General features: G+C 46.4%; 1 protein-coding gene across 2 annotated transcripts; it reads right to left on the reverse strand.

The window, feature by feature from the left end:
• Positions 1 to 5,029: 5,029 nt before the first annotated feature.
• On the reverse strand, positions 5,030 to 14,951 carry nptx1l (neuronal pentraxin 1 like). Of its 2 annotated transcripts, none has more exons than XM_078401375.1 (5): positions 14,479 to 14,951; positions 13,594 to 13,747; positions 11,467 to 11,711; positions 8,522 to 8,701; positions 5,030 to 5,996 (listed from the first exon to the last, which is right to left on the reverse strand). In XM_078401375.1, the coding sequence occupies exons 1-5, from the start codon at positions 14,884 to 14,886 to the stop codon at positions 5,775 to 5,777; spliced, it is 1,209 nt and encodes a 402-aa protein (XP_078257501.1). In that variant the 5' UTR covers positions 14,887 to 14,951; the 3' UTR covers positions 5,030 to 5,774. The 2 variants fall into 2 exon arrangements, with proteins under 2 accessions (XP_078257501.1, XP_078257500.1); XM_078401374.1 differs by having other exon boundaries at positions 13,594 to 13,804; positions 14,479 to 14,949.
• Positions 14,952 to 15,332: the final 381 nt, after the last annotated feature.

A 15,332-nucleotide genomic window follows, 5' to 3' on the forward strand; every position in this document is an offset into this window, starting at 1 on the left:
CCGAGGGTCATCAAAGAGGTAGATAGTAGTTCAGCACAGCTCTCTGGTTGTTGGTGGGATGATACGGTTGCCTGATAACAGCTGGGATGAAACTGTCCCTGAATCTGGTGGTGTGCGTTTTCAAACTTCCATACCTTTTGCCTGGTGGGAGAGGGGAGAAGAGGGAGTGGCCAGGGGTGCGACCCGTCCTTGATGATGCTGCTGGCCTTGCCGAGGCAGCGCGAGATGTAAGGAGTCGATAGAAGGGCGGGTTGGCTTGTGTGATGGTCCGGGCTGCATCCACAATACGCTGCAATATCTTGCGGTCCCAGATGCAGCTGTTCCCAAACCAAGCCAAACCAAGTTAAGAACATAGAACAGCGCAGCACAGGAGCAGGCCCTTCGGCCCACAATGTCCATGCTGGAAATGAAACCCTTGCATGTTCTTTGTACCTTTCCATATCTTGTTTCCCTTCCACCCGACTCTCAGTCTGAAGAATGGTCTCGACCCGAAACGTCACCCATTCCTTCTCTCCAGAGATGCTGCCTGTCCCGCTGAGTTACTCCAGCATTTTGTGTCTATCTTCTATGCTGAATATCATGCCGGGTTGCAAATGATCCATATTCCCTCCATTCGCTGCATATCCATATGTCTATCTAAAAGTCTCTTAAATAGCGCTGTTATATCTTCCACTACCACCGCAATCTACCCACCACCCTCTGTGTAAATAAAAAAATTGTCCCACATCCATTTTGTCCCCTTCACCCAAGAGGTGCCCTCTAGTCTTCTATATTTCCACTCTGGGAAAAAAAAGTTCTGACTGTGTGACTATGGCTATTTGTCTACTTTCCTCCACCCTTTCTGAGGTCTATCGTCATCTATTGCCAGCCCTGATTTGTCCTGGCCTTTTCCCACCTCCAGTGTATTCCAATCCCCCACCCCCTTCACCTCCCCCCCCCCTCCCCCCCACCCCCCACCCCCTCCACCCACCTCTACATTCAGTCTGAAGAATGGTTCTGACCTGTAATGTCACCCACTCCTTTTCTCCAGGGACGCCGCCTGACCCAAATGCTAAGTTATCCCTGCATTTTGCGTCTATCTTCGGTGTAAACCAGCGTCTGCAGTTCCTTCCTACACAGTACTTGGATTTGCCTTGGCGATACGCTAAATTAAAGGGTAATTGTACAATTGTAACACGACGTTTCAACTCTCGTGTACAATCCTTGGGCCCTTGAAGCAAGCATACCAAATGCCTTTTTTATTACTACCCATCCAACCACCTAAACTCCTTGCATTGATGAAATCCTAGTCAATGTTAAAATCCTCCACTCCTGCAACTCTATTACTTTTAGACAATAGACAATAGACAATAGGTGCAGGAGGAGGCCATTCGGCCCTTTACACCACTCAGCGATCTGCCTCCATCTCTGTTCTTTCCAATTCCTACCGACGACTGTGTACAGCACAGAAACTGTCCCTTTGGCCCACCTTGTCCATATTGTACTCCGCAAATATTTCATTACAGTAAAATGCTCATTTGAATCTTCCATTTGGTTCGAAGGGTGCTTGTTTCCTTGAATGTCTGTTTTTGACACGAATAAAATGAGAGTTGATTTAACAGAGAGTCATTTGGAGACATGCCAAACATCTTGGGTGCCGCATCAATGTGGTCGGTCCATGTCACATCGTTGGTCATACTAACACCAAGGAACCTGAAGCTCTCAACCATTGTTGTATTCAAGAGAGAGAGTTAGGTTTAGCTCTTAGGGCTAACGGAACCAAGGGATATGGGGGAAAAGCAGGAACTGATTTTGGATAGGAAAATAACTGCAGATGCTGGTACAAATCGAAGGTATCACAAAATGCTGGAGTAGGTCAGAGGGATTGGGTGACGTTTAGGAGAGAGGGATTGGGTGACGTTTCGGGTCAAGATCCTTCTTCAGTCTGAAGGAGGGTCTCGACCCGAAACGTTACCCATTCCCTCCTAGATGCTGCCTGACCTGCTGAGTTACTCCGGCATTTTGTGATACCAACTGATTTTGGATGATCAGCCATGATCATATTGAATGGCGGTGTTGGCTCAAAGGGCCGAATGGCCTACTCCTGCACCTATTTTCTATGTTTCTATGTTTCTACTGCAGTGTACATTGCAAAGGCTGCAATGTTTGGTTGATGTGTGCAATATTCTGCTCATCTGGGTCAGCAAAGAGTTTTACTAACCATTGTTCTTCAGATACACCATTGAAATCTATAAATTATCAACTAGATTTACAATAGTGGAATATCTTTGTATCCACAGTGAGGCTCCTTAAACTATTCCCTTGAAAAGTTATACATTGCTTTAATAAACGCATTCATGATAAAATAATATTTCACGGGAGAGAGGGCGGTGTGAATATTAAAACCAAGAACTAATTTCTTTGTCTCTTTTTTCATGGGCGAGGATTCATTAGTTCTGTAATTCTAATCAGATAGATTGATATTGGGAATTGTTAGGTAAAATAAAGGAAATATATATCCCTGAAGGGATTATAATCTTTAAAAGTTAGTATTTTGCAAACTTTATTTTTAAGGCATCCTAACTAGAAAGTTTTTTTGAACTCTTTGCAAAAGGTACTATGGAGAGGGTTTATTTTTGTTTAATACAACATACTGTGCTGATTTATACAAATTACGTGTTTATTCACAAAATGCTGGAGTAACTCAGCGGGTCAGGCAGCACCTCAGGAGAGAAGGAATGGGCGACGTTTCGGGTCGAGACCCTTCTTCAGACTGAAGAAGGGTCTCGACCCGAAACGTCGCCCATTCCTTCTCTCCCGAGATGCTGCCTGACCTGCTGAATTACTCCAGCATTTTGTGAATAAATACCTTCGATTTGTACCAGCATCTGCAGTTATCTTCTTACAATACAAATTAAGTGACTTGTGTGGAGGAAGGAACTGCAGAAGCTGGTTTTCACCGAAGATAGACACAAAATGCTGGAGTAACTCAGCGGGACAGGCAGCGTCTCTGGATAGAAGGATAGACCCATTCCTCCTATCCTGCTGAGTTGCCTGTCCTGCTGAGTTACTCCAGCATTTTGTGGTCTCTCTTAAGTAACTTGTTGATGTCTGTCAACTTTCAGGGGTTGGGGGGGGAAGAACACGTTCGCACTTCTCGATGTGACCACTAGATGGAGAGCTTTGTTTTAAGCGTAACCATTCCCAGGCATCAATTGATGGGATGATTTTTCCAATCGATAATCAATTAGTGTTATTTCCCCGCAGACTTTTGCGTGTTTCTGCTGCCTATTGATATGGGTAATGTTTAAGAAATAAAGACATCCAAGACAAAACTAATTGTGAGATGTGATGAAAGGTAGTGACCCCAAAATATGCTTTTATATCAAATGTGGGTTTAGTTCAGTTTAGTTTATAGTCACGTGTGCCGAGGTACAGTGAAAAGCTTTTGTTGCATGCTATCCAGTCAGCGGAAAGACAATACATGATTACAATTGAGTCATTTACAGTGTGTAGATACATGAAAAGGGAATAACGTTTAGTGCAAGGTGGGTGTACAAGGAGAGAGGTCAGGCTTGTATACACTGGGATTTAGAAGGATGAGAGGGGATCTTATTGAAACATATAAGATTATTAAGGGATTGGACACGCTAGAGGCAGGAAACATGTTCCCGATGTTGGGGGAGTCCCGAACCAGGGGCCACAGTTTAAGAATAAGGGGTAGGCCATTTAAAAAGGAGATCAGGAAAAACCTTTTCAGTCAGAGAGTTGTGAAGCTGTGGAACTCTCTGCCTCAGAAGGCAGTGGAGGCCAATTCCCTGGATGCTTTCAAGAGAGAGTTAGATAGAGCTCTTAATGATAGCGGAGTCAGGGGATATGGGGAGAAGGCAGGAACGGGGTACTGATTGTGGATGATCAGCCATGATCACGGTGAATGGTGGTGCTGGCTCGAAGGGCCGAATGGCCTACTCCTGCACCTATTGTCTATTGTCCATTGCTCCAGTCTAGTCAGAGGGAAGATGGGGCCTTTAGTGGTGGCAATATTGCGTCTGGATTGGAAGTAGTTTTGGGTAGTCCCATCGTTCCTGGTCAATTTCTCTCTAATTTCCACTGGCCATCTGCATCCAGAGCTAAAATATGGCAAATATTGATGGTCTGATATCACAAACTGGGATATATATCACTCAGACCACCCTCTCGATGTTGCAAATATGTATTTAAGGTTGTACGGTAGAAACGCAAACCTTGAATGGTGTGCAATGGAATATTCACATTGCATTTAAAAATTTGCTCCCAATCCAGCCTCAAGTAAAGACGATGGATTCTGTGGTATATAATAAGTGATAGAAACTTATCATATCCGGGGCGTGGGAGGGGGTTTAGCATGTACACAGTTGTCACCTTAAAATTTGTGGAATATTGTGATATTTTTAAGGCGGAGATTGCCAGATTCTTGATTAATAAGGGTGTTCAAGGGTTATGGGGAGAAGGTAGGAGAATGGGGTTGAGAGGGAAAGATAGATCAGCCATGATTGAATGGCGGAGTAGACTCGAAGGGCTGAATGGCCTAATTCTGCTCCTATCACTTATAACTTATGAAAATCATATCATTGTCGGACTAAATAATCATTGTTGATTCCAGTCAATTTTTTTTTCCCTTTTTCTTTATTGTGTAAAAATAAAACTGACAGTACATGTCACATTTTGCATCAAATGAAAAAGCATAAATGACATAAAAACAGCGCTTTATTAAGAAATGGTTGCTTTATGTAATTTCTAACCTAACACTGTCCAGAAATGAGATTTACCATTGGATGTGCATCTGGAGTTGGAATATTTAAAGCTTTGGCTTCGGTGTGATAGTTTCTGATATTATAGAACTTCCTCCTAGTGTACAATATTTACATTTATAAATATTTCACTTGCAAAGAACCAAATGCTTGACAAAATCAATAGTTTATCACCTAAATAATTTTTTTTTGTGGGGGGGTGGGTGGGTAGAGGGGGAAACATCCTCATTCAGCAATCAAATTCGATAAAAATCCTCATACATTTGCAAAATTTATTTTATTTTTTGGTAAAAAATACTTGTCACTGGAGGGATGCGACGTTATACTTGTTATTCGTTCCTACTTGGCGATCACCTGCTGTAAGAACTGCTTTTCAAAATAAACGCACACATTATTCTGAGTCGCCATGCTGTAAGCAAATGACGTGACAGGATGAAAGTGTTCTTTAAAAATAACATCCACTTTATTCTACACCTTCGATTCACCAGTCCCTGTTCAACATATTAAGCCATATCTTCGTTAATACTCGTTGTGTATTCAGTAGCATACATAGTCACAGCGTTTTATTGTTTTAACAAGAGGTATTCCTATAACGCAATTATCTCAAATAATGTGTGGGGGGGGGGGGGTTTTGTTTAATGTGTTTTGATTTATGCAAAAGGAAAAACGAGGAGAGAAAAAAAAAAACTACTTGTTGCATTTTGTACCCATCAAAGGCACTCGGGCTAATTGGCATCAAGTAAACACATCATCGGATACCGAAAGCAAATTGCTTTTCCTCGGATAGACTGCTGTCAGTTGAAGTTCCATGAGAATATTTTGATACTCTCTCTATATTACGCCTGAGAAGCATGATCCAGTTGTCATGGCAAGGATTTGTAAATTTTTTTTTTTTTACGAACCTAAGTATTTTTTTTGCATGAACCTCCTTTAAATTTCATTCCTGATAAAAGAAATCTGATTTTGGAGTCGTAAAAGAGAGAGTCCCTTCTTCTTCGACGCTAATTAATTGATCTGGCGGCAGGCTTCGAATGTCCACTTGGTGGCGCCACCGTAGATGTCCACATTGGCTTCAGTCCAGGCAATGACATTGCCAACCAGGTTCTTGGCACTGCAGTTGGCCAGGCTGTAGACTTCTCCGGGAGTTAGGACCCTGTCCCACATGTGGAAGTGCGACATCTCGCCCACAAAGGCCTGGGTGGCATCAAAACCTCCTCCTAACATGTCCTGGTTTAGAAGGAAAAAAGACAACAAAACAAAAACAATTCAAGGATTAGAATGGAACATCAGAAACTTGAGAATTTTGCTCAAAACGCCTAGTGCTGGAGTAACCCAGCGGGTCAGGCAGCATCTGTGGAGGGAGTGGACAAGCGACCCTTCTTCAGACGCAAGGATCTATCTCCTTTCCGTAGACTAATCACAACTCACAATGTGTAGGAAGGAACTGCACATGTTGGTTTGCACCTAAGATAGACACGGAATGCTGGAGTAACTCAGCGGGTCAGGCAGCATCTCTGGAGAGAAGGAATGGACAATGTTACGGGGCGAGAAGACCCTGGGCCTCACAATGTTGTTTATCAGACGCGCAAGAATAACTTTGGTTTAACTACATTGGAACAAAAGGCAGGTTTGTCGATAAGGAAGCTTTAAAAGGATATGGGCCAAACGCAGGCAGGTGGGACTCGTGTAGATAGGGCATCTTGATCGGCGTGGCAAGTTGGGTCGAAGGGACTGTTTCCGTGCTGTGTGACCCTTACTCTATGACTAATTACACATTCATCCTTTCTCTTCCATGAGCCCGGAGCTCAGTTATAGTTACAACTGACTATTATAAGTCAGTAATTGAGGGCTGGTCTTAAAATATTAATTCTGCAGGTGGCAAAGTACAGTTTTGGGTATAATGTTGGATCATGAATCTCAATCGCTGTTAGAGAGATAATGTTAAAACCTCCTTTTGTACTCCAATGTCCAAGAATCCATTCATTTTTTTAACAGAAGGGCAGGTGAAGTTATTGTTTGCTATGATTGTGGCTGGAAAAATTCCACCTTGGCAAATTCGTTCAGACATCAAAAGCCTCCATAAACATCTCTATTGACCTCTCTATGCAGGTGTTGAAATGGAGCGAGCTGACAATCTGTTAGATTTACACAGCACTCCAGTAAACCTAGGTTATAAATACCAGCCTGTCTCCATTAATTGATTCTATTGAAACATGACTACTAAGAATGGGTAATATTGAGAATTGGGTAATACCGTCAGTGGCAGGATTTACATCTATATACTAAAACTCTCGTTTGTTATCTTGTTTGTGACTGAACTTCAGCCAAAACGGTACACGATAGCGCAACAATTTTAGGCCCGCCTTACTCACCATTGTCACTTTAGTGATAATGCAAGTAGTTTTATTGAAATCGGTGTTATATTTTTAAAGTTATTCACATTTTTAAGTTTAAAAGGAGGGGAGGGGGAGGGGAGGAGGGAGGGAAGGGGGAAGGGGGGAGTGGGGGAGAAGGGAGAGGGGAGGGGGAGGGTTGAGGAGAGAGGGGGGGGGACAGGGTGCTGCACCAATCCAGGAGCGGTTTGGGCCCAACTTGGTCTAGTCTCATTTAATTGTCTTTTGAGTTAAGAGTCAACATTTAAGGGGCAAGAGTGTCTTATTATCATATGTCCCGAAACGGAACAATGAAACTCTGACTTGAAGCAGCACAACAGGCGTGTAAATAAATACAGCACTCTGTAACCCCATAATAAACATACAAACAAATAAAAACGCCAGTGAACGCGCACACTGGCCACAAGCTGATGGCTCCAGTCATTTGACTCATTTCTCGGCTGGCGCGTGTACTGAGTGAAGTGAAGGCACCGCACTGGCGTACAGTCAACCAGCACAGCTCCTTGTCACCCTTTCCCGAGACCTGCGCTAATATCTCATTCATTGTCATGTATATCTCATTCATTGTCATGTATATCCCAGTCATTCTGATTCTTTCTGTGCAGCAACTGCCCTCTTCCGTCGGTTTGATCTTCGATTCACAGAGTCACACGGCGTGGAAACAAGATCTTTGGCACAACCTGTCACGCCGACCAACGTGTGCCCCAACTACACTCATCCCTCCCGCCTGCATTTGGCCCATATCCTTCTAAACCTAAGATAGACACAAAACGGAGAAAAGAGATGCTGCCTGACCCGCTGAGTTACTCCAGCATGTCGTGTTACTCCAGCTGAGTTACTCCAGCATGTCGTGTTACTCCAGCTGAGTTACTCCAGCATGTCGTGTTACTCCAGCTGAGTTACTCCAGCATGTCGTGTTACTCCAGCTGAGTTACTCCAGCATGTCGTGTTACTCCAGCTGAGTTACTCCAGCATGTCGTGTTACTCCAGCTGAGTTACTCCAGCATGTCGTGTTACTCCAGCTGAGTTACTCCAGCATGTCGTGTTACTCCAGCTGAGTTACTCCAGCATGTCGTGTTACTCCAGCTGAGTTACTCCAGCATGTCGTGTCTATCTTTGGTGTAAACCAGCATCTGCAGTTCCTGCTTACACATCCCCTCTAAACCTATCCCATCCATGCACCTGTCTAAATGTTTCTTAAACGCTGCGAGAGTTTCTGTCTCAACTACCTCTGGCAACTCGTTCCATCTTGATCATGGAGGTCATTTAGGAAGCCTGGATGTTTGCATTAGACAACATGACAGGTCTGGATCCGAATGGCCATTCGACCATGTTGTTATTTTTCAGTCATGCACCCACCTGCTCTTGGCCCAGTACCATGATGCCACCTGGTTTGATGGGGTGCCAGGGCGCTAGGTTTTCGCCGTTCCCTCTCTTTATGCCTTCTTGGTACGCCTCCCACACGCCATCCCTTGTTGACCAGGTAACGCAGATGTGGTGCCATTTCCCATCTTTGATAACGAACGGTAGTTTCGCCACCTGTAAAAATTACATGTTAAACAGTTGACATGTTGTTGCTTTTCCATCGTTGGTCATAAGTTGCAGGAGAAGAATTAGGCCATTCGGCTCATCAAGTCTCCTCCGCCATTGAATCAGAGCTCATGTATATTTCCCCCTTAATCCCATTCTCCCGCCTTCTCCCCATAACCCCTGACACCCGCACTAATCAAGTCATCCGAATCAACTTTCTGGAGTCGATGTTTAATGCTAGATTAGGACACAAGATGTTGGAATCTTGAGCAAAACACAAAGTACTGGAGTGATTCAGTGGGCCACGTCTGGCATAGAGTCATAGAGTATTACAGTGCAGAAACAGGCCCTTCGGCCCAACTTGTCCACACCGACCAACATGTCCCATCTACACTGGTCCCATCTGCCTGCGTTTGCCCCTTAGCCCTCTAACCATGTCCTATCCATGTGTCCAATGGTAGATTAAGATGCAAGCATCTGCAGATGTTGGAATCTTGAACAAAACACAACGCGCTGGAGTAACTCACTAGGTGACATCTGATCCGCGGAGTTCCTCCAGCACTTTGTGTCTAATGCTAGATTAACGTGACAGTTGATTCATGTGATGATTGAACTGGAGTAATATTGGCCCGGAATAAATACTGGAAACATCCGGCAGGTTGGACATCATCCGTGGAGAGAAACACTGAACGTTTCAGGTAGATGACCTTTCAGTAATCTCACTGTTTATCTCACCGTGACTGCTGCCTGACTCGATGCGTGTTTCCAATACTATCTATTGTGATTTCAGATATCCCCCAACAGAACAGATATACTTGGATTGCTTTCTCTGGAGTGTCCGAGGCTGAGGGGAGACCTGATAGAAGTATATGAAATTCTGAAAGGCCAAGATAGGGCAGACAGTCAGAACCCCCCCCCCCAACCCCCCACCCACCCACCCCCACCCTCAGGCTGGAAATGCCAAAGACTAGAGGTCAAAGCTTTAAGGTGAGACTGGAAAAGTGTAAAGGAGACTTTAAACGGGGCAAGTTTTCTTTTTACACAAAGGGTAGTGGGTAACTGGTACACTTACATGGTGGTGGAGGCAGGTTAGATAGGGACATTTAAGAAACTTTTAGATATGTACATGGATACATGGTGAATGGATCACGGGCAGGCAGTTGAGATTAGTTTATTTTGGCATCATGCTCTGCATAGATATTGTGGGCCAAAGGGCCTGTTCCTGTGCTGTACTGTTCAATGTTCTATCAGCAGTGGGCGAGGGGGGAGGGGGGGGTGAAGGAAGAGTATTTCGGTTCATTCCTACCTCTGAACCATGAGGTCTCTATATTCACATTCCAGAGGGTTGGTCGATTAAGGGTAGGATTAGAGAATCTAATTCAGGTTCCGATCCCATGTACAGCTTTTATCGGTTGCAAAGATTTCCAGCCGAATGTCCCATCTGTGGGCACGCATTACGGAAAAGGTAAAGAACATGGGGAGCTAAAAGCACATGAGACTGCAGATGCTGGAATCTTGAGCTGAACACTAAGTGCTGGAGGAACTCAGCGGATCAGGAAGAGAGTGGATGGATGACATTTCGGGTCTTCAAACCGATTGTAGTTGGGGCGGGGCGGGGTGAGAAAGCTGGAAAGGAGTGTCAGGGGTTATGGAGAGAAGGCAGAAGAATGGGGTTAAGAAGGAAAGATAGATCAGCCATGATTGAATGGCGGAGTAGACTTGATGGGCCGAATGGCCTAATACTGCTCCTATCATGAGTTAAACCCTGGCGACATAACTGGCGAGTGATAGTTGAAGACAACGGGAACTGCAGATGCTGATTTACGAGGAAAAATAACCACAACGTGCTGGACTAACTCAGTGGGTCAGGCAGCAGCTCTGGAAGATGGGCAACGTTTCAGGTTGGGACTCTTCAGATTGATTGTAGGGGGGAAGAAAGCTGGAAAAGGTACAAGTGGATAAACGTGAAGGGGATTCGTGTGGAATTGGACAATGCAGGGCAGTAGGATGGTCAATATGGACTAGTGGGAGAGTCTCGGGCCTGGGGTCAGAGCCTCAGACTTAAAGGACGCCCCTTTAGGAAGGAGATGAGGTGGAATTTCTTTAGACAATAGACAATAGGTGCAGGAGGAGGCCATTCGGCCCTTCGAGCCAGCACCGCCATTCAATGTGATCATGGCTGATCATTCTCAATCAGTACCCCGTTCCTGCCTTCTCCCCATACCCCCTGACTCCGCTATCCTTAAGAGCTCTATCTAGCTCTCTCTTGAAAGCATTCAGAGAATTGGCCTCCACTGCCTTCTGAGGCAGAGAATTCCACAGATTCACAACTCTCTGACTGAAAAAGGTTTTCCTCATCCCCTTATTCTTAAACTGTGGCCCCTTGTCCTGGACTCCCCCAACATTGGGAACATGTTTCCTGCCTCTAACGTGTCCAACCCCTTAATAATCTTATACGTTTCTATGAGATCTCCTCTCATCCTTCTAAATTCTTTAGGCAGAGGGTGGTGAATCTGTGGAATTCCTTATCGCAGGTTATGGAGGCCAAGTCAGTGGATATTTTCCAGGAAGAGGTTGATAGATTCTTGATTGGTGCGAGTGTTGGGGCGGGGGGGGGGGGGGAATGGAAGGCAAGAGAATTGGGTTAGGAGGGAGAGATAGTTCAGCCGTGATTGAATGGCGGAGTAGCCTTGATGCTCCTATCACTTATGAAGTTGTGATGGGCCGAAGGGGGCTTAGTCCGCACTGTCTGGCTCCATTCGCCGCTCCTCTACCTTGTCGTTGATTAGAATCTCCATTGGGTTGTTCCCCCACTCGATGAGGACCAGTTCGTTGGCTTGTCCCGGGACGGCGTAAGAGAAGGGGGTTCCGACGCCGGGAGAGGCGTTCGACTTGAGCCACATGCACACGGTCATGGCATACATCTCGGGCAAGCTTTTCTTCACCTTGGCGTACATGTAGTTTGTTCGCAAGGGGAAGGTGATCTGGAATTTATCAGTCGGCCTGGAGTTTTTTTGCCCTGCAAAGTAACAAATAACAACACGATGGTATTAGACACGAGGAACTGCAGATGCAATTTATTTTTATTTTTAAAGACACAAAGTGCTGGAGTAACCCGGCGTATCTGGCAGCGTCTCTGAAGAAGTGTAGGGAACAACTACAGATGCTGGTTTAACATCGAAGATGGGCACGAAATGTTGTAGGGTCTCGGCGGGTCAGACGGCATCTCTGGAGAAAATATAGATGACAATAGACAATAGGTGCAGGAGGAGGCCATTCGGCCCTTCGAGCCAGCACCGCCATTCAATGTGATCATGGCTGATCATTCTCAATCAGTACCCCGTTCCTGCCTTCTCCCCATACCCCCTGACTCCGCTATCCTTAAGAGCTCTATCTAGCTGTCTCTTAAATGCATTCAGAGAATTGGCCTCCACTGCCTTCTGGGGCAGAGAATTCATTCCACAGATTCACAACTCTCTGACTGACGTCTGACTGACGTTTCGGGTCTGGACCCTTCAGCGGACTGAAGAAGGGTCTCGACCCGAAATCTCGCCTACTCCTTTCCTCCAGAGATGCTGCCTGGCCCGCTAAGGCTCTCCAGCATTTTTGTGTCTATCTGCAGCATCTCTGGAGAACACCGAGAGGCGACGGGACCCTTCGTGTTAAATTGATGGCATAGTTATTACTGAAGGATTATATTGTTTGAGGCAAAGGTTAGTTTGGATGATATGCGAGTGTTTGAGACGACCGGGATGACTGGAACGGGACCATATCTTACATAACTGACACTCGGTTTAATTCCCAACAGCGCATCCCGCAGTATAATCCGAGTCATGTGAGCGGCGTGTTGGGATAGTGGTTCATTGCGAGATAGTGGGACACTGCTGCGCAAATCATATTGCAGTAACGCGGGCGTGTGGAGAAGGGGGGAAGAGAGGGGGAGGGATGGAGAGAGGGAGGGATGGAGAGAGGGAGGGAGGGAGGGAGGGAGGGAGGGAGAGAGAGAGAGAGGGGGCGGTCTCCGCAGTCGGCCACCCGGAGGAAATCTCACCGAAGCCAATTGCTCTTTGCTGTCGTAATGCGCTTGTGGGACGGATTCCATGGGCAGCTCCTTCTTCCCCAACTATCACACACACAAACACCCACACACACTCACACACACCCACACACACACACACACACACTCTCGTACACACACACACACACACACACACACACACACACACTCTCATACACCCCCCACATCCCCACACCCCCCCCCCACACTCACACACACACACCCACACACATCCCCACACACACACCCACACACACCCCACACCCCCCCCACACACACCCACACACCCCCCCCCCCCCCCCACACACACACACACTCACACACACACACCCCACACACACCCCCACACACACACACACCCACACCCCCCCCACACACACACACCCACACACACCCCACACCCCTCCCCCACACACACACACACTCACACACACACACACCCCCCCCACACACACTCACACACACAGCGCCCGCGGCTGCGGCGAACTTGCTAAAAAGAGAGGCGCCGCTTTCTGCAGGGGAGGGAACTAACTGGAAGGAGTTTAGCGGGGATTCTGCACAGGCATTATCACATTCTCTTAACCCCCCCTTCATGTTTATAACCTGCATTTCGACCTCCCTGTCCTCCAAAAGTGGTTGACATTATTCATTCATGTTTAAGAGCTCATTCATTGAGCACTTTGTACACCCGCCTTCCATCAGGAAAAGGTCTCATAAGCAAACAATGTATATTTACATCTTACTCTATAACTGGGGGGCCACGACTGTCCTGGCGGAATGTAACTTCATTAGTTAAAGCTTTGGGACGGTTGGAGTTGAGAGTTTCCACAAACGTGTCACATACCTTTCTCCAAATCGCTGATCCTCTGGTGAAGGGAATTGAGAGCGTTTTCAATCTTGCCCCTGTTCTCCGTCGTGTCGTTCCGCACGATGTTTTTTGTCTCCTCCAAGCTGTTGACCCGGGACAGGACTTGCTTTTCCAAATCGTCTATCTTGTTCTGCAGGAGATCTTTCAAGGTGTTGGTCTGAGCGGTGGTGTTGGCTCGGTTGTACTGCTATAGTCAGTCAGTCGGGAGCGCACACACACACACACACATACACACACACCGCACACAGAGAGAATACAACCGTGTGATTACGGGCCGGGGCAAAGCTTTAAGTAATCGCGCTGCGTTATTGCTTCCCTCCGAGGTGGAATGCATCTACCCGCCTGTCCCTACTTTCCCAATGAGCCGGCGCTGTTTAATAGGTCACGTTTAACACAATCAAGCCCGAAGTTTAATTCCCATTTACTGCGTTATTTCTCCTACTCTTTAAATACACATATAAACAACGGGACTTAATCTACTAAACTAGATTATTTAAACTTTGGACGTTCTTGACAATTGCTTTCTAATTTGGCTTGGCTGTGTGCAGAAGTCTAATACCCAAGATAGACACAAAACACAATACCCAAGTCATACCCAAGATAGACACAAAACGCTGGTTATACCCAAACTGGTCATACCCAAACTGGTCATACCCAAGATAGACACAAAATGCTGGAGTAACTCAGCAGTAACTCAGAATTTGATCTTAAATTCTCCAAGGGTGGTGGGGGTTTTTTGGTAAACTTTGTGCGCATTGATTTAGCGTGTCCGCTTGATCTAGAGGCAGGTCTGCCACCGGATTTCTATTGCCCCCTGACTGTTCCACGCCGAATCCCCTGCCCGGGTTTGTGATCACTCACCGTGGGCTCCGACATACTCTGGCTCTCACATCGGCTGAGCTTGGCGGTGAGTTCCCTGATGGTCTCCTTCTGGTTCATGATCGTCTCTTTCTGTTGGAGTATGGTCTCCCGAAGCTGGAGTATGGTTCCCTTGATGTCTTCCACCGGCCCGCTGTTCTGCATCGGGGCAGAACACAAGGGGTCCATCTCCAGGGGGATTGAAGTGCAGATAAAGCGAGACTGGGCGAACTCCTGCGCCGCCTCCGCCGCCGCCTCGGCCAGCAGGACAAAGAGGACCAGGTATCTGCTCAAAGCTCCGCGGGACATCTTTCGAGGAGAGTTCGAGCCGGGGTGGGTGTGCGAGGAAAGGTGGAGAGCTGCGACTGAGGAGCGAAGCGTTGCTTGGGAGTGCGTGCGCTTTGCAAACATCGGTGGAGATACTTCAGCACCACGGAGCTGTCCACCGACACTGACGCGGCGCTCAAAAACAGAGCCACTCTTTATAGTGGCGGCCGTGCAACGCGCCCTCGCGTCAGAGATGGGTGGAATCCCACTTTAAATGGTCCATTTCATGCCTGGCCACCACGTCAATCGCCTTTCACTTCGGCGGAGAGTGGAGCGAGATTTCTCTGTGCGTTTCCCACAAAAACTGTGGAGGGGGTGATTTGCACTCTGAAATATAAATTCTTTATGAATCTGACGCTGAAGCAGCAAGTTTCTTTTTTTCTTCCCTTTGCGGGACTTCAGATTGCAGTTTGGAAGATTTTTTAAATTTATTTAAAAGGAGGCCGGTGCGGTTTCTTTTTAAATATATCGAAGTGCTTGCACACATATATGAATTAATATCAGTTCTGCGGATGATTAGTGGAAAGATG

The sequence above is a fragment of the Rhinoraja longicauda genome, chromosome 6 (genome assembly GCF_053455715.1).
Source record: "Rhinoraja longicauda isolate Sanriku21f chromosome 6, sRhiLon1.1, whole genome shotgun sequence".
Taxonomy (NCBI): Eukaryota; Metazoa; Chordata; class Chondrichthyes; order Rajiformes; family Arhynchobatidae; genus Rhinoraja; species Rhinoraja longicauda.